The 26,034-nt window shown below is 39.7% G+C and overlaps 1 protein-coding gene across 1 annotated transcript; it reads right to left on the bottom strand.

Annotated features, from left to right (window-relative positions):
• Window positions 1-20,456, bottom strand: CLTRN (collectrin, amino acid transport regulator). Its single transcript, XM_068395471.1, has 6 exons — window positions 20,390-20,456; window positions 19,976-20,034; window positions 14,144-14,229; window positions 7,197-7,313; window positions 4,236-4,430; window positions 1-157 (listed from the first exon to the last, which is right to left on the bottom strand). Exons 1-6 carry the CDS (start codon window positions 20,454-20,456, stop codon window positions 1-3), a joined length of 681 nt encoding a protein of 226 aa, XP_068251572.1.
• Between the last annotated feature and the right edge of the window lie 5,578 nt (window positions 20,457-26,034).

Below are 26,034 nucleotides of genomic sequence, written 5' to 3'. Positions count from 1 at the left end.
TCATAAGGACGTGAACCGCTCATCATCTGCTGCAAAGACTCCATTAATGTGGCCTGCTTTTAAATCCAGCGCTTCACAAGGAATCCCATTTTCTACTGTTACTGTCACTTCGTCTTTCTCTTCTAAATTTTCTCTCTCTGATGACTTTTTATTCTTTCTAAAAACAAGAAAGAGAAACTCATCTTATTTTGTTGACCTGCAGCACTCTGCCACTATTCCACAGACAGAAAACTGCACATTTAGTCAGAAGTTTACTGTAGGTTATGTTCTGAAAGGCATAATCTGGTGCACCCACAGACTGCGCCCACAGATTGGATCCCTGGTTTAGTGGTTTGAAGTCAGGATTCCGAATCAAAAGAACCAAGCGTAAACATGTTGTAAGTATGTTATAAATATTACTTCACCTCCTTATTCTGCAAAATGACTGGAGGGTGCAGAAGAAAAAGCTGGTGCAAAACAAAAATGGAAAAAAGTCTCTAAATATGTTTCTGTTTTATGTCAGGAAGGACTGCACTAAACATCTAGTCTGACCCTGTTATCTATGTCATAGATTTCACCCCATGATGTGGACAAATTAAAACATACTTTTTAGAAACAGATCAGCTTTAGACTACAGCCTCCAAATGTGGAGACTTGAGTGACCTCACACTCCTTGATGATCTCCAGAAGTCAGGTACTCTTAATGCTGCAAAGCTGCATTTTTAGTTCAAACTTCATTAACAGCCACCTTCCTACCCAGTATTTTATACTTCTGGTTTTTAGATCAAACAATTGCAAATTCACTTTTCTAGGCTCCAGTTCTTGACAAAAGCATATTAAAATAGTTGTTGAATGAAATTATCTAAAAATACAACCACAAGAAGATGCCATACAGAAATATCAGTCCACATGTCATGATGTTCCTTTAATTCTAGATTCATCCTGACCTTGAGATCTACTAGTCCATAGTTTAAAAACCTGCTGTACTTTACAGCCTGCAGCATCAGCGGTTTCAGAGGATAAGAAACTCAAAGGTCAACTCCACTGCTTCTTCCTATCCCACAACATATACTGTAACAATCTGACTCAGGACAATCATAACAACCTGACTCAGTGTAACTAACTGCTAATAGCAGCGATATTAACAATAATAAAATTTTATTGGCTTTTGGGACATTCTTGGCATTACAGACTTGCTAAAAAGAAACGTAGTGGAAACCTCTGGCCTCTGGCTGCTGTATCTGCTCTTACAGTGATAAAGTGAGTGTTCTTTAATTCAAAAACTGTAGGGGCAGGACATAAAAGAAGATACTAAGAAGCAGGTTCAAAAGAAATGAGAGGAGTAGAAGATGTGTGGAACTCATTGCCATAAGAATTCAGAGAGGCTAAAAATTTATATGAGTCCAAGGGGAGACTCAACAAGTTAAGGGAAGAGAAAACATTGTGAGTTACCCAATACATGAAGACCAAACCCAGCTCAGGAAGGCCCCCAGCTGCAAATTAGATATTGGGAGATTAATAGAGGCAAACACTGTATGTGCTTACTCTGTTTTCACTCTTCACAAGGTAAATGTTAATGGCCTCTGCTGCAGATGGGATTTTGAGGGGATAGGGGTAGATTTTAGTCTAGTTCAGCATAGCCAGTAGAGGATGCTCCAGCCCTGAGTATGTGCCAAATCTGTTATCGGAGAGGGAGGTGTGTCCTATTGCTGCAATGAACAGGAGAACTAACATAAGGCTGGGAGACAGTGTGTCTGATCCAGCTTACTGTAGAGCCAAGGGCTACAATCACATGGAGCTCTTCAAGCTGCAGGCAGCTGCGGATTGGAATTTTACATGTTGGCAGTGATGCACAGGGAAGATTTAACTAAGAAAATCTTTCAGTTCAAGAAATGATGCATGAGTGTAACTCATTACTGAAACTCCTTTACAGGCCAATCAGGTGCTTCCCTGCCACCCTGAGTATGAATGGCCTGAAGCACATGCTTTTGGGCTTATCTGAACTGACGTATTTAACTGGTACTTTAAAGGCCTGTAAAGACAAAATGACAGATTTATGAGAAGTCAACACTGTCCTTGGGGCCTGATTTCCAACACAGCTTCCTAGGCAACAGAGCTGCCATTATGTCAGCTCTGGACAGGTTTCCAAGAAAACTCATTACTGGACACGCTGAAGTCTTTGACAACCTGGTCATATACTCAGTTCCTGAAAAAAGAGATGAGCACTTTCGAAATTCTCTTCTCTGATGTCTGGCTCTTCTTTTGAGAAGCCAAATAGCCCAGACCATCCCTTTTACCTCTCCAGTCTTTGCAACAGTAGATGGGAGAAATATATGCTTGGTTTACCCTCTCTCTCACTCTCCCGCCCCTGCCTGCAGATGCCATTATTGTGAAAGGAGGGTTAGAGTTCAATCACGGACAAATCTGCTCTGAGGAAAGGTTATACGTAAAGGCAGAGTAGGGAAACATCGGGAAAAGTGAAAAGGAGCATAACAACTAAAAGGACAACAAGAGCATGAGACAGAGAGGATGCCAAGTGACCACAGGCAGGCAGCAACAAGCCATATTACTGGTAGTATGATGATAAGAGCATGTAGTTCACACCATATTGAGGGGAACTGCTCAAGCTCAGCTGAGTTATTTTGAAAATAGAGGGGGGGAAATGCTGTCTTTCAGCCTGATATGAAGCACAAATTATTATTTTAGTTAGAAAAATCATAGCTATTTATCATGATTTACTTATATTACACTTATTTGAAATGTTCAAAGACCCCTTTTAAGTTAGGCACTATATAGATACACAGAGCCATGACACTACACAGAGGGCAGGTATGGGCTTCAGGTAGCAACATTATTCTCCACTTTTACAGAAGAGGTTTTCTACGTTCAGGGGATGAAATAACTCAGCCCATACTACATGGAAGTTTGTGACAGGGCTTAAACTATCCACAGATCCCAAGTACCTGCCCAGACTCTTTCCCCAACAGCACCTCTCATCTATTGTTTGTTGAATTTTGTTTTTTGAAAACAGGGAGGAGTTTTGCAAATTCATGAAATTCTTTTGAATGCAAAATATAACTGAAGGGATTCTGACTACACTACTAAGGGTTCTCTATGAGAAGCACTTATCCTTCGCAATAAGCATTTTTCTGAGGTCTTTTAATATTGTTCTTCAAGGCGATGATGCAGAAAGGAAAAGTCTCTGCAACACATCACTTTTCATATATAAATCCCTTGTTCTGATATATTTGCGGATGTCGTCCACCATATAGTCAATGATGTTAACATTATCTAGTTGTCAGCAGAAATTTACCCTTTTCCAGTTCTTCTGCTGTTCCTGTATGACTCTGTGCTGAAGTCGTAATTTTGTGTTAACCTAACCTCCGCAGCAGCCTAAAGCATGCCAGAAGCTGAACTTCTACAGCAGAATCTCCGCTCAGCTGAGAAATTTCTATTCCTTATGCCCAATTCTGACCCAACAGAGATGGCAGGACCAAAACTCCATCTACTCTCTGTCTTGCTCCAACATGCTCACACTAGGGAAGCATGAATAGCCTTCTCTTTTTCACCAGTTCCACCACAGGGCAGAAACTGAGAGGAAAAGGGAGTATCTCTCTCCTACCCTACTGTCAAACAGCAAACACCTAGGCTCATGGGGACATCTGGTCACGAACCCATGGAGGGCTGGGTACTTTGGACTCATCAGGTCATGAATGGTAGGTGAGACTATGCACCATTCCATTGAGCAGGCCCTCTTCAGCCATACATTAATCATTACTGTGTCCTCTACTGAGCCTTCTCAAACTGCAGCAGCAAATTTTTTTTTAGCCCTGCCAGCTTTTGACACTACTGCCCTGGAGGGGCACTGTCACTGCCAGCCTTCTCCCTCTTGGTAGCTATTTGAGTAGCCTGTGAGAGGAGGCTTACCTGTGGCACACTAAACTTTGAGAAGAATGACAGCAAGTGTCTTTGTAAAGCTATCACTTCTAGTTAGGTGGTCTCCAGGATCATATTCTTATACTCCCCATTTCCTCATTACACCCCAGCGTTACTAAGGCATCTATACTTCACAGTTAAAAATTTTAACCCCCTTCCTCAGAAGAGGATACATGGGTTATCTTTACCTATGGGACACACACACACACACCCCACACAGAGCTGCAATTACTCTGAGGCTGATCTGAAAAGCAAAACCAGCCCAGCTGACTTAACTTGCCAGTATTCAGTTAAAACAGAAGAAAAGCTAAGCTGCTTACTTCTTGCGTTGCTGAATCCCTGCAACAATGAGGAATACAATTCCAGCCACAATGAGACAAAGAACAACACCAAATACAATAAGCCAGACAGGTGTGGAGGGTTCAACAGGAGGTGATAAGGTTGAGGTTATCTTCAGGAACTGTAGTGTTTTGTCACTCAGTAGGAAGGCACTGTTGATTCTGTTCCGGTTCATCCTTCACAAAAACACAAAGAACATCACAACTCTTTATAAAGGTATTTTTATGTTTAAAAGATTGAAGAAAAAAAAAGGAATTTTCATGTATGTGCTCCAAGTCTGGCAGGGCTGAATTTGATCCAGTATGATGTTGGCACGATTACACAGACCTCCACTTTAACATAGACCTTGTCAGTAATCCATAGACACCCACACACTTACAGGGTTTTGAACACCAGAATTTCATTTGTATTTATCCAAAAAATTGGGAAATACGGGTGAGACCTGAAGTACAGTATTATTATTTATTTCTGGTTTGGACCATGTGCTGAAGACATAGCAGGCTGTAATCTGTAAGGGTGGCTCTGTTGTCTTGCTCATGCAGCATTCAAGATTAGCATGGGAGTGGCAGATCTACCCTGCAATGCTCAGATTTACCTATCAGTGCCCCTTGGTTCACCAAACTGAACCATCCTGCATGTTATGGGCCAGTACATCTGCTCTTGTTGCTCTAGATTTTCTTAGGTCCACGAGGCACAGAATACTATTTGGTCCAGAAGAATCCACCATTGCCAACATGCCCTTCTTCCCTGCAGGATGCAGCTACAGGGATTTGTACTTTGCACATTTTTTCCATTATGAGAAACCATAAGCCAGAGAAATACAGTTTTTCATATGACTAGTACAACTGTTACCCTTTAATGGATATCTTCACCCACATTCACTACTTCTAAGCACTTGCAGGTATTTCTGGATCTGAATCTAAGCAGCCTTAAGAGGCTTTAGCTGTATCTTCCATTAGCTTTTTCAAAATGTTAAAGTTCTTGAGAAAATGTATTACATGTATTAGTCTTGAGATATTCTTTTTGATTGCAGTTGTATGATTCACAGCAGCCCTTTCTTGTATACAATTCAATTTATTTACCATAAAGCAAGTATTTCCTAAAAGCAGATATATGGGAAATACAGGTAAGACTTTGCAAATTTCTTTTCTTGGAAATCATAATGTTTGACTGTCCCTTACACAGGAAGTTCTTAGCCTTAATGGAAAGCTAGCATTCCTGGAGAGGACTGAAAGCCATGGCATATTATAAGACTCATTATACGGTAAGCTGTCTTTGATTTAGAAAAGATTTTCATCCTTATTGATATGAAAGGATCATTGTGAACAGCTGAAATAAGCATTGTTCACCCTCATCTAACAGCTAAGGTTACAGAGTTATGTGCTGAAACACATGCAGGCAACTGCAGGTGCATTTCATGTTTGTATACACATAAAGATGTCTTGTGTATATTTATGCAAGATCTTTGGTCTCATACAGAGCTCTGAGAAGGTTTGCCTTCCTCTTTATTCTTACTTTATAGAGAATCTCATACAATAAAATTCTGGTCCATGGGTAGTGTTCTTATGTGCTGCTGTATTATGAAGAATCAGAATAATGGTTCAGGATGGAAGCCTGCAGTCAGAAGCAATTGGATAAGAAGTATTGTAGTTTCATAGACTGTTTTATTTCTTGTTTCTAAGTTAGGTAGAAATTAAAACTTTTCATAAATAGTGTATTCTTTATTGGGCGATGGACAACAGTTAAAAACCATACTATAATAGCATCCAATTTCTGTGGCAAACAGGGCACATAAAAGACTTAAATAAATCAGCTTATGCTACTGAATGTATCAAAGAATAACAGAAATGCAAAAACCCTGCATTCCAGCACTCTTACAGAGAGCTTCAGTGAATAAATAATCTGCTTCCTCCACTACTGCTATGAAGCTATTGTTTGGTGTCTCTGTAGGAAATAGTTTAATCTGCTCACAAGCTTAAAAGTTAATCTTTCCAAAAGAACACACACACATTCATCAGGAATTAGGCATTACACCTCCATAGAGATAACATGAATTTTCAGGACAAAGCACAGAATGTCTAAAAACAAAGAGGCCTGTTTTCCACTCCGTGCTTGAGAAATGTACGTGAGTTATGCTGCTTGTGGGAGTCATCCCTATAAACCCCTTACATAGGTTTGGTGGACCACTGAAGTCAGATTACCCGTTTTTTCCTTTTCCCTCTTCAGCTCCACACTCTTGCTTTTATCGGCTACAGAATGCAATATTTAGTAGAAAGCAAACTGATTTGTACCACAAGGTACTTTGCACAAGCAATGCTCGGCTACAATATTCACTGGCATTCTAGAAAGAGCTGGTATGAAAAGAATGTGAGTATAAGACTGTTTAAGCCAAGCTGGGACACAGCGAGCTCTGATCACGAAGAGTTCACACGAGCTCTACTCATGTGAAAGCTGACTTCTAAATTAAGTCAGATGAACTGTGCTTGAGAAGCACTAAAAGGGTGCTTCTATGGTCCAGGTGTAGATGCGCATGTGGCATGCAATGAAAGTTAAATTATACATATCCCACCCAGAAAGTGTGCAATTCTGTCATCTCAGGGACAAGGTGCTCTCGCTGGGAAATGTAGCAGCTGGATGAGAGCAGTGTATGTGCCCCACACTGGACAGCAAATTACAGGTAGAGCTCTGGAAAGGGTCTAGATTTCTTCTGAGGCTCCAGCATTGAGAGACTCCTTCCAAAGTCATAATCCCAAGGCTCACATGCTTTGCATTCTGTGGGACTGCTAAAAATCCTTCTAATCTCACATTCGTGAAAGAGTACTGACTCCTTGGTACTTGGATTAGTTCATCCTTAAAGAGGCAGAGTGCTCATTCATACAAGGCCCAAAGAGAGAAAGCATCCTCAGTCAGCAAGGAAGAAAAGGTTGCAGAAGTGACTGTACCTGATGGCTGCCTCTACCTCACTCCCAGGAACAGTTGTCACATTTTTGGAAGAATCTGTGACCACAAACCAAAATGACACCCGATCCGTCACATTGCAGAGCAGCACATTGGAAATTCTGCAGATAGTTAAAACAAAAGTCATCATTAAAGAAGCATGGAAGGAATTATTGAAATAATTTAGATTTTTTTTAAATATTGCTTTCAACTAAAGGGGGAAAAATTCTTACTTTTAAAAGTTAACAGTTAATGCTCAAGGAGAAATATCACTCACAGCATTTCCCATTTCCCAACATGCCAAAAAAAAATTGAGCTTATTGAGACCAAACTTGAGTCTTAAAACAAATTTCTGAATCTATTACAAACTTGCATGGTCTTGGACATACACTTAGCGTAATCAAATGGAAAAATGCATATTTGCATCTTAATCATCAGGGCTGTGACAAGGGCCATATGATGGGGCAAATGCATTGGTGAACAAAGAATTTTGGTTTTTACAGTTAATACCACAGGAACCAGGCATGGGGGATTCCCCACATGATTTTCAAGTGAGTGCAGTCCTTCTACAGGATATATTTGTTGGAGGGAAGAGCAAGAAATTGATGTTATTCTTTTTGACATCTTTGTTCACAGAGTCAGGCACAGAGTGGAGGCAACAGGCTAAATTTAGACATTCTACTGGCACTGGCCTATACCCTTTAGCTTATGCTATGACAAATATTTATCTTATCTGATCTGTTTTAAAAGAAGATTGCTCAGCTTTGAAGTTAATAGTGGAAGGGCACAGGCACACAGCTTCTCATGGCATACTACGTAAAAAGTGTGCAAAATGTCTTTTAAATGCCTTTTTTCAGATTTTTACAAATTTGTTTTCTACCACTAATACTAGTAAATGGTGGAACTATTGCTAGAAAAACCTCATGGGATGACATCATCATGAGCACTTAAACTAAAGAAGTGAAGGCTAATACATTAGTATCATAATAGTGACAGAGGATAGATGGTGCCCCTATGTTCTTCTATCTGTTCCTAGTTTATTCACACAACTAAGATACGATCCAGCCAAACTTGTGCAATATACAGGAATTGTATAAGGTGGCATTTATTACAGCATGGCAAGGAACATAGTATGTATCATAAAAGAATAGCCAAAGCCTTTATGAATTCAATGACAGGTAGCTAGAGAGATAAAAATGGAAAAAAATATTTAGTTCTATATCATTAATAAATAACCCAAAGAATTTGGCTCAGGATTCAGATTTACTGGCCATGTCCAAGCAGCAAGCAGATATTCTGAAAGTCCAGGACCAATAATTAGGATCATTTTTATCTCCAGAGAGCAGCCTGGACTTGCTTGACCTTTGCATGAGGTCTACTTGGCCAGAAGCACAACACAGCTGCCCTGTCGTCACAGATGCCGCTTGGGATGATCAGTCTTCAGATACTACCTGCTGTTCTGGAGAAGGAAACCCTGCAGTGAGCCAGCGAAGAAGAATGCAGCTCCTCTTTTAATTAACTACAGTGGTGTCTGTAATGCTCATTACTAACTAGTATAATTGGTTTTAAAGTTTGGCCTGCCCATCATCAACATGCAAGTTTTAACATTTCCTTTCCATCCTGTGCTCTTTCTCAGAGTGACAAGACCCCGGCTGCAATCTCCCCTGCCACAGAGCTCTGTTTTGTAGGGCCATCTGCTGACTAATTACAAACATAATTAAATGACCTCCACAGTGGCCTGAGGAGTGGGAAGCATGAGGTGGGAATGAATGTAAGGGAGCCAAAATTGCAGATGAATGTGTAGTCTCCATCCGGAAAAGGAGGAGTTCACTTTTAAGGCAGGACAGGCACTGCCTTGATCACAGTAGTTCATTATGGATATTTTGCAGAAATATTTTACTTATTGCTGAAAGCTTTTTTGGGTGGTGCTTTGGGTGCCTTGGGTAGTGCAATCTTTTGTTTTACTGAGAAGGTATATATTCCATAGAGATATGCAATAAAATGGAAAGCAATTATTTTGCAGAGCTGAAATACCCACTTTTACCTCTCTGGAACAATGTCAATTTTGCAAATACAGATAATTTTTATGGATAAAAGAGGAAAGCCATCCTCTGGAATTTGAAAAGATGTTCACATCAGTTTGCTGGCAACAGTCAGAAGATGAAAGCAGAATTATTCATCCAAAAAAAAAGCAAAGCACAAAATTTACAGGAGGGGTGGAAAAAAAAGTCTGCTTTTGGCTGGTGGCTGACAAATGCTTGCTGACTTAACAGAATATCTAAAATTGTACCTGCAGAGGAAGTTTTCCATCAGGAGAATTTATAACAGTAGGACCTAAATATTCATAAAGCTGGACTTTCTGTGGCATAATTAAAAAATGGTCCAGGTAGAAAATTTGAGTTCGTGTTGCCCTAGCCATGTTCTCGAAATGGGGTGAGTGAGGGAAGTTTGATCCCCAAAGACAAAGATAAATTTGATAGACAAAGACTGGCAGAACACCCCAACTTTCTAATTCTCGTTCAGAGACTCAGACTCTTCAACCTGGGGTCTTCCTTGCAGTGTCAAGGGCTTTCAGCTTGAGTTAGGGCAGTCAGTCATCATTTTGGGCAGCATTTCTTTTTTTCTAGAAGAAACAGTATTGAATCAGTTGGGCAGCAAGGCTCACACTAGAATATGTAAATTTTGCCTCCTTTCTGCTCACTGTTGTGTCTAAATTCCTTACTCGATTATAAGCATCCAAAACCTGGCTTCACTACCACGTTTTCATCAGTGGAATCTGAATGCTGTAAATCCTTCCAGGCTCCAAAGAGAGTAACACTGTTCACGAGAAGTTCAAAGGGGATCGAGTAAACACCAAAACAGACTGGTTCAACAAGCACCAATGCAATTACTTCGCAGCAGGAACGCCTTTTTTTCCTGTGCTATTTGTACGTAGGTTTGATTCACAGCATGCAGAAGCACTAAAAACCTGGACCTTTACACTGTTTAGATTTCAGAAACCTGACTTCTTCATGCACTATGCTAATTAAGTGTGTTTGTAAATAAATATATGGACATCTTTTTATTTTGTTAGAAAGTGATAGGCTTCTGTCATGGGGATTAGAAGGCTGTTATTGTCAGAACAAGAACCTGGTCCTGGCCTTATGGCACCATGGCAAAAGTCCAAAATTGCATTTCCTTTAATATATGCAAGTGAACACCAGTGAGTAGACAGCAGGAAACCCTGATGGTTCCTTGACCTGAAACGTTGTTCCATCATTGTTCGTTATGGAGATTTAAAGGGTTGTTTAGGGGTAAGAAAGAGCTGCCAGAGACTCAAAGGGAGCTGGGTGCCTACAGTGGCCATTAGCTGGTGGGAGAACCATAGCCCCAAGTCCCAAGCACTTGTCTCCAGCTCTCCTGAAAGCATCAGGCCTCTTCCAACCCAGTGCTGTGCAGCTGCTCCTGCAAAGGAACATTATTTTCTTCCTTTTTGTGAGCAGCAGCCATGGGATCACCTTGACGTAACAGCTTTAACTGTAGAAGCTTATTTTGTTGTTCTAAATGGTCACAATATTTTTAGTATCAAAATAGCCTGCCTTAGGAAGATGGATAATGTTGATGAATTTTTTTCTGGTCACTTCACGAGAAAAACTGCAGCTTTCTTTTATCTACGAATGGGGGGAAGATGTACCAAAAGTAGATTCTGATACTTGAATGAAGGTAAATGTGATGACATTCTTTCTGCTCTAAAGTTTAACTAGTCTCAGGCCCAAAAGATATGCATATTATTTCAAATGAGTCACAGATTAGAAAAACGAGGGTTACTAACACAGACCACAGACAATCATTTTTTACCACTAAGAGATCAAAGGTTGGTTTACGTAGTTCATGAATGTATGTATCGAAAATGAATTGAAAGGCCATATATAGAGCAGGAAATAAAGGATTTTTATTTCTTCACTGAAAAAGAAGTATTTCTTTTATCTGTATTAATAATTACTGAGTAATTTGATGGATTATGTCTGTCTTCTGTTTCACACAGACTTGAAAATTTGACAAGCCTTTCAAACATTAAACACAGCTCCATGATTTATTAAATTTTAGTTTAGAAATTAACTTTAGAGAACTTGAGATGTAATGTGCAGTCCTGTTCATTCTGCGTTGGGTCACTCACTCACTGGTTACACAACTGCAACAACAGCATCAACTGCTGTTTCCAGCAGCACATTCAAATGCTTGTCATTACAGGCTGGCTTTTATCCAGCTTCAGAAGACTAAAAAAAGGTGACTTTGAATCTCAAAAATGATGGGACAGACTGCAACAACAGTTATGCTGATCCACCAGACAAATTATTTTGGGGCCTGATCCAGCTTGCTGAAGTTAATGGCATCTGGTCTCATGTGGGAGTTTGTTGTGGCTGTGAGTTACTGCAGGGCTATGGGTGTGTTTAAAATTAATGGGATGTTAAAGGAGAGGTTTGTCACGTTCCGGTTATGGCCCTGTGCAGAACTTATACCCTGGCAGAACCAGTATTTGGTTATGTAAAATCCTGTTGAATTTTTCATAAGTCGTTATTTTGACAAAAATCTTTAATTAACCAGATGCAAAATTTGGGTCAATTTAGATGCTACCAGAATGCAGTCACAAGCAATTTGTTTGTTCTTTTATGACAGAAAAATTGATCATTGATCTTTTACAGCTCCTGAAGAAAATCTGTTGGCATTTATCTGTAGGAGCCCCTGTAGTGTAATGTAATTTATTTGCCACAAGCTCCTTCTTCTGCCTCCCTCTTCACCACACTGCAAGCCCCCGTCACTATCCTTACCAGCTATGTGAGAGTGCCATTCCTGCGTGCATAGCATGCTGCTGTACCCTCTGGGATGCTGAGTGCTCCCACATCTCCATACCCATTGCAGAGGAGATGGAGATGAACCACATTCCTTCCTCTGTACGCAGTTCCTTCCAGTTGCCAGCCACAAGGATGGGGAAAGGCGTGTATTATTTCCAGGACTTCTAACAGGATGGAGGCTTTCATAGCTTTCCTGCTCCCATGTAACAGGCAGGTTATTTTGGGTGTATTGGGAGGTTCATCTAGCTCTCCATCACTGAACGGGGACCCTGAAGTCCCTTGGGATTTGGGAGAGATCTATGGATAGGAAACTCCTCAGCCTGTTGCCTAGTAAATCGTACCAGATCTCAGAGCTGCAGAGCTGTACGTCAGCTGACATGCTGTTTACACACGACCCCAAAGGTATCTAGAAGTCCTAGAAAAGTTATCAGTTATATCTCCAAGGTACACCCCAATGAGTTATATCCTATAAGGAAGTCCTATACCATCTTAAAAAGAGGTAAAGCTTCCCACATCTAGCTGTTTCCAAATATTATACTGACTTCTTTGACAAACATAGCAGCAGGAAATTAGTGATGTGTGCAACCCCACCTCCAAAGTGAAGTAACACTGACATTATCATATTTGTCCATAGCAAAAATTGTCTTGGTAGGAAACTGAATTAAGTGAGCATAAATTCTGTGATTTCCCAGAGTGGATAGAGATAACTGCCATTAAAAATTTAACTCTTTTCATACTGGCTTAATTTTTTTCCCATTCCTGCACCAAGCTTTCTAATATTAGTTGAGTCTCCAGAGAGCCATGGTGCTTGAAGAGGAAAAAGATCCCTGGCTTCTGACACAGGTTTTTTGGTGTGTGAAAGCACCCTGACTTTGAATGAAGAGAACAATTTAAAAAGAGGACCTGGCACTAAAATAAGTACACAAAAGCAAATCTTTGTGGATCAGATACTGGATGAAAACTCTGCTAATGTGAAAATCTTAGAAAAAGCCCTGAATAATCACCTCTAATTATGTTGTATCTTGAATTCATTTTTTTAAGTGTCATTTTAATTGGGTGCAGAAGCATACTTGGCTGTTTTTCTTAAGCTTGGTGTAATGGCTCTCTTGCTCAAAGCAGACAACTTCTGAGGAATAAAAATGAAACAGCAAAGAACCAAACACTCCTGTTACATGGAGGGGGAAATCACCTTCTATTAAGAGAAAGCGTGGCAGCCACAATAATCATCATGTGATTAAAGTTAACTAATATCTTTGCAAATGTGGAATATGCTTCATCTGATGCAATGACAGCCTGAAGCAGTTTTTTTTAAAGTAAATGGAGAACCTTATCCTCATTAGCTTACCAAAACCATAAATCTTTCCTTTAAGATGGAAAAACAATGAAAAAATAATAGGCCTACAGAAATACAGTTACAACATTTCTCATTTAAGAAAGATAAGAACATACTGAAAATACAGCTTGCTAAATGGTCTGTCTAATCTGGTATCTAATTTCATAAGTAGCAAGGATCAGAAGCCTTAGTAGAATATTCAATACCTCAGGGTAGATTTAGTCCCAAAACCAATTAAAGGCTGATTTATGTCTGAACTGCAACATCTGAAACTTCTTGATGTTAGGTAACTCAACCACTGCAGTATTAGGGATAAATATCCCCCTCAGCAGAACACAGAACTAGCATAGCTATCCACCTTCCAGTTCTGAGTCAGCTCATCTTCAGCATACTGCTGAAGCTGTGCTCTAAGAAAATGTGCACCAAAGCTGCTTATTCAAGTATCTCTACTGCATTTCTTGACGTTGCCAGTGTGTCCCTTTGCCTCCTCCCAGTATGGTCTCCAGAAGGTATCATGTCTTACTGCCAGATTCTGCTAGAGGGAATTGGCACAATCCCACTGAGATCCACAGCTGTGTCCCTTCATATCAACAGGGATACTGGTCCAACGATTGAACATTGTTTGAGACAGAGAGAGTGTGATGTTTAACATACATCTGTGTGTCAAATGGAATGGTCTGGTTTTAGAAGCTGTGTATAACGATTTCTACAGTTCAGTACAGCAGAGACTGGGCCACTACATGTAGCATTGTTAATATGTATAAGGCAAATCAGAGTAGATGCTTACTGAGTTGTGCTCTTGCTGGAATATCTTCTCATTGCAAAAGCCACCATTGCTTTGAAGAGGTACTCTTCATTAGCATCCCAGGCATACTGTAAAGGAAGACGGAAAATAATCAGTTCAGCACCAGTGCTGGCAGTACAGAGAGAAAAAAGAGTCACTGAACTTGAAATGCTATATTGATCAAGAAAATGAATAAATTATCTGGTTGTGCTACAAAAATAAATTCCTGCCCGTTATTTAGTGTGCACAAAGGACTTTTTCTAATGGTGTTACAAAGCACAAAGAATGTTTCCAAAAACTGAATGAACTGAATGTTTCTGAAAGCTGACCAAACTGGAGATGTAAAGTTTCTTGTACCAAAGACTAGGCATATTACTAGAATTCTCCCCACATAGCTGCAGCCGTGTCCTTGCCTCTCTTGCTGGATAAACTTTGCTAAAGGAGAACATTTAAATCCACTCTCAAAGACCATTTGGCTCTGCCCAAAAATAAAAAAAAAGCTAAGGTTGAAGGTAGTCTCTGGGAGTTGGATGTCAGGACACCAGGAAATAAAATGAGATCATGGCCTTATTGCTGCACACCATCCTTGAAACAAGAAGAAAGACTCAACTATAGTACAAATTACTACATTGCACATGAGAGAAAAGAAAGAAAATAGCATCCTTACTGCTTCAATAAGAAGTAAAATACAGGCCCCAAAAACTGTTCTCTGTTGTCTTGATGAAAAATCATGCTTTTATATTTTCAGTTTTCTGAGACAGCTTCACTAGGTTCCCCCCAGCTTTCATTCACATATGCAATTCTAATAACCTGTAAGAACTGCACCAATTACATTTTTCTAACAAGAGCCATGACTGAGGCATACTGATTGAATTTCCCCTTTCAGCAGATTACAAAGATTAATAGTTTCTTGGAATGATATTAATGGAGGTTAGACACAGCTTTCTTCAGTCAGTCAGAACACAAATCTAATCTTTAACTTTCAGCATTAAAAAAAATTGGCACTGTAATAATCCAAACAAGAAACCCAACGGTGTGGATACTTAACCCTATTGACAACTTGGACCTACTTTTTCATGGGCCTTTATAACACATTCAAAAACCAGCAATGTACATCAAAAAGCAGTAAACAGCACTGAAAATGCCAAATCTTAATTCTGGTTTTCAAATTTTGATTTTGGATGCATGGAGCTGCAACCTCTCTGCGGAAAGAAGGAATCCAACTTCCAGGCAGCAGCCCTCATTTTGCTCTGACATCCTGTGGACTGGGAACCTAAGCAAGGAAGAAGGCAGTCATTTAAAGGGCAGAAAGTCATGCTGATCATATTTGTCATCCCTAGACAAATGATGAGTTACGAAATGGGCTCTCTGAGATGCAATAGGACGGGGACAACAAAGTTGAGCAACAGACTACTCAAGTAGCATTAAAATCCAGATGCAGTGTTGAGAGTCTAGGCTCTGACTCACCTCTCTTGCCTTGGGAATGAAGGGAGGTGTGAGTGTACTGTGATAATGCATGCCAGTCTGGGAACTTAAACTGGGGCAGGGGGGAAGAGAGACTCTGAAAAGAAATTATAAAAGCTGTATTTTGATCCCACTGCACTAATGAAAATGTGACAGTAATGACAGCAACTAGTACTAAAAGAAAAAGAGATAATGTAGTAGAAGAATTAATATAGATGAGAGCCATAAGACTATTTATCATAATTTTAAAGACATCTGTATTTAAACCACAAAGCACAATTTGCAGCACTAAAAGGGAAGATCTTCCTTTTTCTGTGTGTGGTACTATTGACTGAATCCCTACACACCATCTGCAGTCTTTGAGAACAGGTCCAAAAGGACAGAAAAAAATAATTTGTTATCCAGTGGATTAAACCAGCTGTAGAGATAATTTAATCAGTTGTCCTGAAAATGGATAATGATAAAGCACACTCCATTTCATGCTTACATGGACACAAATGCAATGCAGCACTACCAAGTATATGTACTTGGTATGTTTATGTTTAGTGCAGTACATGTATATATGCACAGTGTGTCACTATCAGGTATTCAGTTTTCATAAATAATGCAGTAGCCTAGAGCTTCTCTAAGTCAGAGCAACAAAAAGCGTATCTCAAAACAGGGAAAATAATTTGTAGTGAGGAATTCCAGCCCCAGCCGAAAGAGTAAGCACTTTAAAAAAGACAGAATAAACAGAAAGCTGCAAGAAATGAGGGAGGAGACTGGCAGACAAAGCTCAGCCGAAATCAGGGGTCTGCTTGAGTGAGGAGAAGGAGCTGCCGACAACCTTCTGAGCAGAAGTGCAAGAAGCCCCAAGAAAATAGTGATCAGCCAGGAGGCAGCGGAGATGGAGAAGGCTGTGGGCTCCATATGAACAAGAACCTCTGTACATGACTGCATGCAGGAATATGCAGGGGGGGAGGCAACATAACGAGGAGGAAAAGTATGGCAAGAATACCCTTAAGCTAATAAACTGTATCAGGTCAGGACAAGTGGGCATGAATTGCCAGATTTCTAATCATCAGCTTTCTCTAGTGAGAGGCATAGGTGCAATGAAACCTGAATTGTTCTGCTACGGAGCTTTATCAGTTTCATATTTATCCTCTAATTGCAAAGGACTGGACTGCAGCTGATGACTGAGGATGTTGCTTCTGTTTTTATGTTCCTATGAAGTGCAGCTATTGGTGTACATTTTGTGCTGCTATAGAGGAAATGTATTAAATATCATTTGCAACAACACACTATAAACATAAGATAACTCTGTTATCAATGAAACCTTACATGATGGTGTCAGAACTATTGATGTTTAACATCTTCTTTGCTCTACAAAGGAACAAACACAAAGACCTTGGCTCAGTTGTACTTGCCATCCTTTCTATGTTAAGGAGGAGGAGAATTAGACACAGCTGACTGTGAAAGCCAATCTTAAGTGCCTGTTAGTGAAAGAGGAGGTTGATTAGATAATGGGTAAAAGATGATGAGCATTGACTGTTGATGGGATGAAATACTATAGTAGTGCTCTAAGATATATAAAATTTAAGCTAGTAGAATGAAAATATAATATTACAAGATTGACCTGAGCAACCTGATCTGATTTCAGTGTTTTGAGCAGCAGGGGACAAGGGATGTTCCAAGGTCCCTTCCCTCCTGAATGGTCCTGTGTTTTAACTGGACAGCCATTCAGACTGCAGTGTGGCTACTGACACTCGAACACACTTCTGGGTCTCATTTGGTGGCTAGACACCAGGTGCACATCAGTCTTTCTCCCTTTCATCCTCTACCCTGGAAACAGCCTGAATACATGAGCCAGAAGGGAAGTGCACCTTCTACTTCACCTGGCTGCAGCCCCTGACATGCCAGCTCTTTGACTCTTACGGTTAAACTGAGTGGTGACACAGTTACATAGACTTCTCAGTGCACATCACTTCTGCTCACTCCCTAGTTGTCTTTGGCCCTTTTGAATTAACTCTCTACCACTCTGCTAACTCCATGAGTAGGAAGCAACTATAGAACTAGCAGCTATTCCAGAAGCCACTCATAAAGTTAACACCATCCTGAGAGACTCATAAATCACCTTCCTTCCATTTAGGCTTACAGACACCATGTTTCCTCCCACCTGTTAGCAAACAATGTCTCTGTCAAGTACACCCATTATTTGCAAATAAAATGATAACTGCTGAATACTTACTGTATCTTAGCTGTTCTTTCCAGCGCCATTGTGATAAGAACTATATAAATACACTAAACAGCACTCCCTGCCTCAAAGCACAGCCTACCTTGTGAACAAATTAAAAACTGGTGTCCTGTCTTTATCCACCTCACACAAAGTGGAGGGCATGCATTAAATCATGTAGAAAACTATACTAACCTACTCCATATGCCCCTGAATGTACACTGGAGTTATCCTGCCAGTCCTAGAGCAAAACGCCCCCAGTATCAGGGTCTTCTGTTATCATCTAGCTTGAAGTGACTTGGAAATGAATGAAACGGAATTCAGTAGCAGAGCATCATACCAAGATAATCTAAGTTGGCTGTGTCCTACTGTGATACAATGACAGTATTATGCTTTTCTTTGCTAAAATAAATAAAATAAAATAAAATAAAATAAAATAAAATAAAATAAAATAAAATAAAATAAAATAGTGTCCCAGTTCTTCAACCAAAATGAATTTCAGTTTGATAGTAGTTTCAGTTTTCAGTTTCAGTCATTTGCAGAGAAGACTGCAATGGCTATGAAAAGCAACTACTACCTGCGCGCTTAATAAATTGTTCATTATTTGTGGGTAATTTTGTACAGCATCATATCACTTTCAGCATGTTGTTGTTCTAAAATGCTGTTCTAGATTGTCCCATTCTTAGGGCTTTCACACACTTGCTATATGAAATAGTCTACTATCCACCTACAAAAAAACAACAGACTCCTCAGTTATTGTTTTTTTCTTATAATATAAAGTGCCTTTAAGATTAATGATTTGTAGCATACCCTTTTTGGATGAAAAATAAAAAAAATCAGAAATGATCAAACAAAACCCCTTTATTTTACTATAGTGGGAGAGGTAAAAAGCACTAAGAAAGACCATTACTGGGAACTGCAGTTTTCATTCTTTGCTACTATTTTGAACAAAGATTAAATCAAAATATTAGCAGTTATCATCAAGAGGAGCTTCAGTAATGATTTTGACATATTTTCAGCCATAGGATTACACTATTTTTAATAATTTTTTAAACAAACCAGGCTCGCACTACTGTTTAATTGAAGTCTCTCACCCAAGAGAATTGACTTCAATACGAATTTCCACAAATACTTTAGCATGTATCTTGAGTATTTCTTCCCAGTTTGTCTGGTTTATGAAGTTACCAGCAGAATTAGGTCCCTGCTAATATTAGTTTAAATTACCTGATATTTCAGAGAAATTTTAGAACAGCTTCTATGGTCATACAGAGATTCTCGTATCTCCAATCTCTTATAACATGTAACATACTGCATTTTGTTTCACAGGGCTCCTAACATAATCAGACACCAGACTTCCTGTGGAGACAACTGCCCAAGACATTTCATATCTAATTTTATGCTGCGCCCTGTAACATGCTGCAGATTTGCCCTAAGCATTCAAAACTGCAAACAAAGCAGTGGGCTCTGCCGTATTTCATAGTGCTTTAGATCAGGAAGGACCATTCGGTCATCTAACTTCCCAATCTCTTGCGTATCACAGACCCTTATTGCTCACACCGGTACTTCTATATTAAGCCCAAGGGCCTGAATTAAGCCAAAGCATTTCAGTCCTCATGAGACTAGCCTGCGCACCACAGGCACAGAAGAAAGGCTGCTATCCGAAGCTCTACATCAGTAAGGAATTGATGAGATATGCTTCAATGATCTCTACAGATCATGCTTGTCTGAGAGCCTGACATAAAGTCCCATTTAACAGAGACCTAACTATCTTTTCCTGCTCTCTTCCCAGACATGTTTGACTTTACAATTAGCACTCTCAAGCAGAAGTGCTTTTCCCAAAATACAGACTTAGATTTATGTAGCACCTCTCATGCATAAAGTGCAACATCTCTAAGTTTTTCTGGGAAAAAAAAATATCTTTGACAGAAAATTATCTTTATGAAAAGGCAAGCTTTACACTTCTCTTAAAGGATGTCATTTTAAGGAACGGGCCAGTCAAATGTCAAGAAATGGATGCTTGGATCATGACTTGAGCAAGCTATTACAATTAACACTTCAGAACAAACTGCTTGTGCTGTCTTCAGAAATTTTACAGTATATATTAGTTCTATTTTGGCAGATATTCAGTTAGGAAGAATATGTGAAGATATTTTACTTACTGCATTATCTCCCAAAGCTGTTTTGATACTAAGCCGTACTTTGAAAGCATTCTGTGCATCTGACACAAAGAGAAAAAAAAAAGCAGACATATATTGATAGTCAGCCAAAATAGGATTTCAAATAATTTACTTCTCTAATTATTTCACAAACCACAGCTTCTAAATGTGTCTTAACAGATCACCTGGTTAGGAGAACAGAAGTTACTAGCATGAAAATTGCCGCAGCCCTAAAGTTGAGTTTTACCATGACTTCTTTAAAATAGGTGAGATCAACTTCTGTACTTGCTCAGAGTTTCAATCTTCAAACTGGAGACAACCATTTAAAATAAAAATTTGAGAAGCTGACAGCTTTGTAGGCTTAAACTCATAGCTACATTTACCTGGGGAAGGATGGGAATCAGCTCCAAAACTTACCTGGCTCACAGAGTTCAGCATGAGCAATGGCAACTACAGAGAGAGTAAGCAGCAAAACCCGTAACATCCCGTCAGTGTGGAAAGGTTGAGGCAAAAAGAAGCAAGTCTCGCCTGTAAAGCACTCTTAAACTTTCTGTGACCCAGGATTAAAGCAGCAGCAGCACAAGTGAGCAACCAAGTAAAAGGTTTAATAATTAACCCCCCGTTATTTTAGCTAAAACAGGCACTAGAAACAACTGTCTTCTGTTAGTTATTTAATACCTTTCTCTGTAGTAAAAAAAAAAAAGCCATAACAAGACTTTAATTTTCCTTCTTCCTTTTAGAATAAAACAAAACTTCACACAGGCCAACCTTTTTTCCCCCCAGATGTTATGTCAGACAGGCACACAAGATGTCTGAGGGACATCGCACCACAGCAGCCAGTGACTGTGGTGGCGGGATGCCGTGTTGTTACCCACAGCAGGTGAATTTGAAGCTCAGCTGCCACCAGATCCCAAAGGAAGCTGCCACCCAGCTTCCTTGGGAAGCTGGCTGGTCCCACAGAGGGCCCTTGAGGATAAAGGAAGACTGGGCACCCTTTTCATCCCTCCAAAAGAAATGTGTGATGAACACAGAAGCCCCGGCCCCAAAAAACAGGGCTCCGGATTTGCCTCTCATTTGCCTTTGAACTTGCAGCACTTCTGAAGGGCAGACCTGGGGGCCCCAGTACCGTGTCCCCCCATCCCTGCCCCAGTCCCACTCCTGCATCCTGGCTCAGGAGCTTGCCTGAGCCCAGCAGAGCAAACGCCTCACTCCACACAAAAAAAAACACATCTGAGGCATTGCTTTGCACGAAAACAACAGTTATAAATGTGGAGAACTACTTTCTTGCTGTTGGAGGATCTTTACAGTAGCAACTGGAATAAGAAGAAGCGCAATGAAAGGGCTTCATAGGAAGCATGTTGAATGAGGACATATTCTTGTTTTGTAGACATGACACACTGTGTATACACGTACACACACATGTATGTTAATACTTTAATGATGCACTCTACACTATTAGCCAAATGTTTACCAAGACAAAGAAATAAATGCAGAGGAGAAAGAATTCAGAAACTGAAATGTATCACAAGTACTTGAAGAATCTTTGCAATCTGGGCAGCAAGACAGGATTATTTTATTCCACTCTTCTGCTGTACTCTCCCTGTAGCCACTCTGGTTAACGGTTAGTTCCTAAATTGGAGATTCCTTCAAAATCACTTTCAGTTGGTCCTTTAGCACTGAGAAGTGTTTCTTGAGACTGCAAACCTGAAGACCTTCACAAGAATGACCACCAGTGAGAAAATGCTACTTAACTGTGGGACTGAATTTATGGAAAACAATAACCAGTATTTACTATGTAAGAATACTTGGACTTTCAGGTAACAGAGAACTTACTGTTTCACTAATTTAATCTTATTTTTAGAAGCCACTGTCAATGCACTTGATATCCCGTCTTTAAAAGTCATTAAATCAAGCTGATTCCTGGGCATGTTTACTCTCGCTAGGCAACCAGCTCTGAGTACAAAACTATTGGATACATTATCTGCTTAGATGTTCAATCTATGCCTATGAAAACAAAAAAGTGATGTATTCATTTCTAATGACAGCTTAAATTAGCACGCTGTATGTACGTGCATCAAAAGAAGAGCACTAAAATATGTACAGATTTATGAAAGACTATCAGATTTCTGTAAAATTTATAATTTAAAAAAATCTTAAAAGAATGTGTGGAAGTTACCATTTTCATGCTAAATTCATGTGCGCTGCTTCAGTAACGAGCATTTGAACTTTGTTGTACCTTTGGGGAAAATACTGGAGAACATAGGAACAGAGCGGAAAAGCCAAGTGTTATTTCCCTGCTGACAGAAGGCAAATGGAACTGAGCGTCAATACACGGCATCACCACTTCTCCCCACTGTAAACCACTGTAAATCAGTTCTTTCCCTCAGAATCACATGGAGCTGGAGTCAAAGTACGTCGAAGGTGCACAACGCCCAGCAGGAACAACCTCAGAGGACATGACTGCGTTCCCTGGTCAGGGCTGCTGACTTCCAGCCAGGACGGTTGATTTTCCCCTATTTATCTTGCTGGCAAGCAAGCAAGACAAATTATTTTTTCCAGCGGAGAGGGAAGGAGGCCAGGAGAAGAAGCAGTGTGATAAACACCCCAGCTCAGAGCTCACAGGGAGAGCATCATGCAGTTGATATATATGTGCCCAGCAACCTGGATGCACGCCAAATGCATCCAGCTGACTGCCCATGCGCTTATCCGGTTGTATATGCACAAAGCACTGCACATAAGAAACTGATTGCTTCACATCTATAAATCTTTTTCCAAAGCCAACATGTTTTTGAAACAAGCCAGGTGGGCAAGCAAGCCTAGACCAGGTGTTAGTAGAAAGATAACTTTTCTTCAAATCAACGACATTTTAAAATACTGTCTTAAAAAGCACTGTAACTTTTCAGGTTACAAATGAAGCATATCAGCATAATCTAAAAACACATTTTGACACTTCATATCTGTAATAAATCTACGTGCATGGATAACTTTCTGCTCAGCCTCTTTTCTCCCATTTTGGTGAGATATGTAGCACTGTTTAAGTACGTCTCCATTTGTTTGTCACTGATTAATCATTCAGACATCAGGTTGCTTGAACAAATAACAATCTACATGCATATATTGAAGGTTTGCTTTTAATTCAGTACTTTGTGAGGTATTAAATTTTTAAATAGTTCCTCTTTTATAATAACTTTGTTTTTCCTAACTACTGTTGAGCTACAGGTCATAGCCATGCAGAATCTCATACACAAACTGCATCCTAGAAATATCATTGAACTAGTGCAAAGAACTATTTCTCTTCTTGTACTAAATTAATTTGTCTGCCTGGTTGAAAATAACACTATAATTTTTTTCAGTGCTTGTGACCTCCAGAAGCTCATGTATTATCTGTATGTATATACTTAACCATAAACCATAATTTGGACTTCCAAGCAAATCAAGAGAGGATTGAAATTTCAAGAAAGCACATGACTTGGTGAAACAAACAAAACCCTTCCATCTTCTCGATGTGATTAGCAATGTGCTTTTCTGCTTCTTTCAATGTCTTTGAAATGGAAAATCCCAGGAAAGTAAAAAATTGATAGCTATCATATAAGTTAATTAATAGCTATGGCCAAACTTAACCTCAGTTTTCAAATTTGACAAATTAACAGTTTTAAACTCCTAGGAAGTTAATCTTTAGTCTTAAATAGTTCTGTTCAACTCTTATGAGGAAAGAGTCAATGTGCTACTGTCAGCATTAGTCACTCATGGAAATGTACCTGGAGAACTGCAGGTCTAATTGTACACAGTGCCTTGCAGCACCCCGGGTGCAATGGAAACGACGAATGCTGCACGTCTGCTGTAGACTTCAGAAGTCGATGAGATTAGGATCTAAGTGAATGTCAGTATCATCCAACAGACCAGGCTGGCTTACATAGGTCCAGCCTAAGTCTCATTAAATGGGAATTTTTCCAGTAACTTTTTGGGAAACAGGGTGTTGAACAAGGCCCATAACCACTGTCATCGTTGTAACGATGCAAAAGCGACTTACATTGTCACAGAGTGTTTTATCAGTGCTCACAGAAGTAGACAGTATGTGAGAAACTGCTTACCGCTTGAGACAGTACGTAGCCATTAGGCAGCAGGTGGAGGAAGGATGTGCTCTCTAGAGTTCACATATATTGCCTTGAAACCTCTACTTTGCAGTGGAAAGCACCAAGGATCGCCCACAACGCGGCTGGCACTGAGAACAAACAAACAGCAACTCCTGGCGCAGAGGGGAAGGATGATGCTGCCATCGCCACTTCACTAGTAAGTTTATAGTACAATCTACAGCCCTGAAGCATCAATGGAAGCTGACCACTTCCCATCTCAAACCAGCTCTTCCTGAATGTCTCCTAACCAGGTAAATAAAAGCTGCACGATTCCATGAGGAAAGGCACTGCTCTTCTACTGGAGCATATGGCAGAAATTATGATGAGGACAACTGTTAAATAATCTGTATGCCTATAAAACGTATCTTTCTTTTTTCCCCATGGGGCTGGTGCATACAACAAAGAAAGGGAACACTTCTTCTTTGCTTATGTCAGTCCACAATGGTAGGAAATACAAGAGAAATGGAAACTAGAAGAACAACATGGAAATAAAGTGCAAATGTGTGTTAAACGGAGTACCTGTACTCTTGCTCAGAGCTGGTCTACCGCACATGCATAGTTCTACGGATAGATCTTACAAGATATGCAGAGATTTATAACGCAATATGGTATGTAACTTCAAGATGGATGAGAAGTTTCTCTGTTCTGTGCTATTCTGTGAAGTAGAATCAGTGCACCTGGTATTGACCTTCGCTTGATGGGGTTCACATAGTACCATACCGTGCAGTTATATTTTTCTCTAGGAAACATGGAAGAAAGAGCGAGTTCCACAACCTTCTTGAAGGTTTCCACAAAAAATATACTATGCTTGAAAAGGCCTGTGGTCTATGATCCCAGTGTAAGGTTTGACAACTACTGACCAGAACGCTACATTACTTTGGATACATGAACAGCTCTTGCCTCTTGCTTGCAATGGCCACATTTGTTTCTTTCTGACACTGTATCAATTAAACTGCATGGAATTCTGCACTTGTACTTGAATATCAAGCTGCTGGTATGTGTATAAATTAATGAGAATAAACAAAATGGAGACAAATGCAATTATTGTATCCCTGTTTCAGAGGCATGACAGCTTTTTCCAGAACCGTTATGAGTATCTGTAGCTGATTATCTTTTGTGTTTTCTTATAGAGATCCTCCTTTTCACTACTCAAATATATAAGCTTCAAATGGTTCTTTCCCCAAGTATATTGGTAAAAAGCCATAATGAAATGTAGCATACTAATGAAAGAAATTATTGAATTTCTCAGTTTTGACCTACAAATCGTTTAAAGGAAGGTTGCTGTTACGGCACTTACTCTGTTAAAAGGAGGATGAAAAGTTATAGTTGTAATTCCTTCATGAAATAAGATTTATGAAACACATTTGGTTTTTTCAAAACTTTAATGGGTGTCAATGGTTCATCAGCTGTAAAATGCACAATACTGCCATCTTCTGTACCTAAGGAGCAGCAAATGATGTGTTATTTTACATGTATGTTCTGCACAAGCGAACACTAAAAGTGATGTCTACTCCTTCATTTTAAAAGACGATCTAGAATCAGAAACATGGTTAAGTAATAGCAAAGAGGTCATGGTCTGAACCTTCACTGGTCAAATAGCAAATATAACTGCTGACTATAGCAGTCACATGATTGCTTTGAATAACTTCACTGAGCCTCAGAATAAACAGGAGGATACTCATCATGCTGTTAATGAACAGCACAGTCAATTAGCCTGATTTTGACAAAGCCTGCTCTGGTATGCTTCACTGCCAGAAGCTCAGACTACTTATGCAATATGCTACCTCTAGGAGATACAAAGTAAACTCCTGCACTGTGGTTTATGACAATAATTTAGATCTTAATAAACAATGTACATTATTAATGGCTATGCAAAACGCCCAAATAAAACCTACAAATTCATTGCCTCTGAAGGCTGCAATCTATAAT

The sequence above is a fragment of the Nyctibius grandis genome, chromosome 2 (assembly GCF_013368605.1).
Source record: "Nyctibius grandis isolate bNycGra1 chromosome 2, bNycGra1.pri, whole genome shotgun sequence".
NCBI lineage: Eukaryota > Metazoa > Chordata > Aves > Nyctibiiformes > Nyctibiidae > Nyctibius > Nyctibius grandis.
Note: the sequence above shows the minus strand (reverse complement) of the source record. Positions and strands in the feature narration are given on the sequence as shown.

Excerpts from the sequence above, each read along its gene's own strand:
- CLTRN (XM_068395471.1), bottom strand. The coding sequence starts at position 20,456 with ATGTTACGGGTTTTGCTGCTTACTCTCTCTGTAGTTGCCATTGCTCAT. Across the intron at positions 7,314-14,143 it reads TCCAGCAAGAGCACAACTCA|AATTTCCAATGTGCTGCTCT; the intron begins GTAAGCATCTAC and ends AACTATCTGCAG. Across the intron at positions 4,431-7,196 it reads GAGGTAGAGGCAGCCATCAG|GATGAACCGGAACAGAATCA; the intron begins GTACAGTCACTT and ends GTTTTTGTGAAG.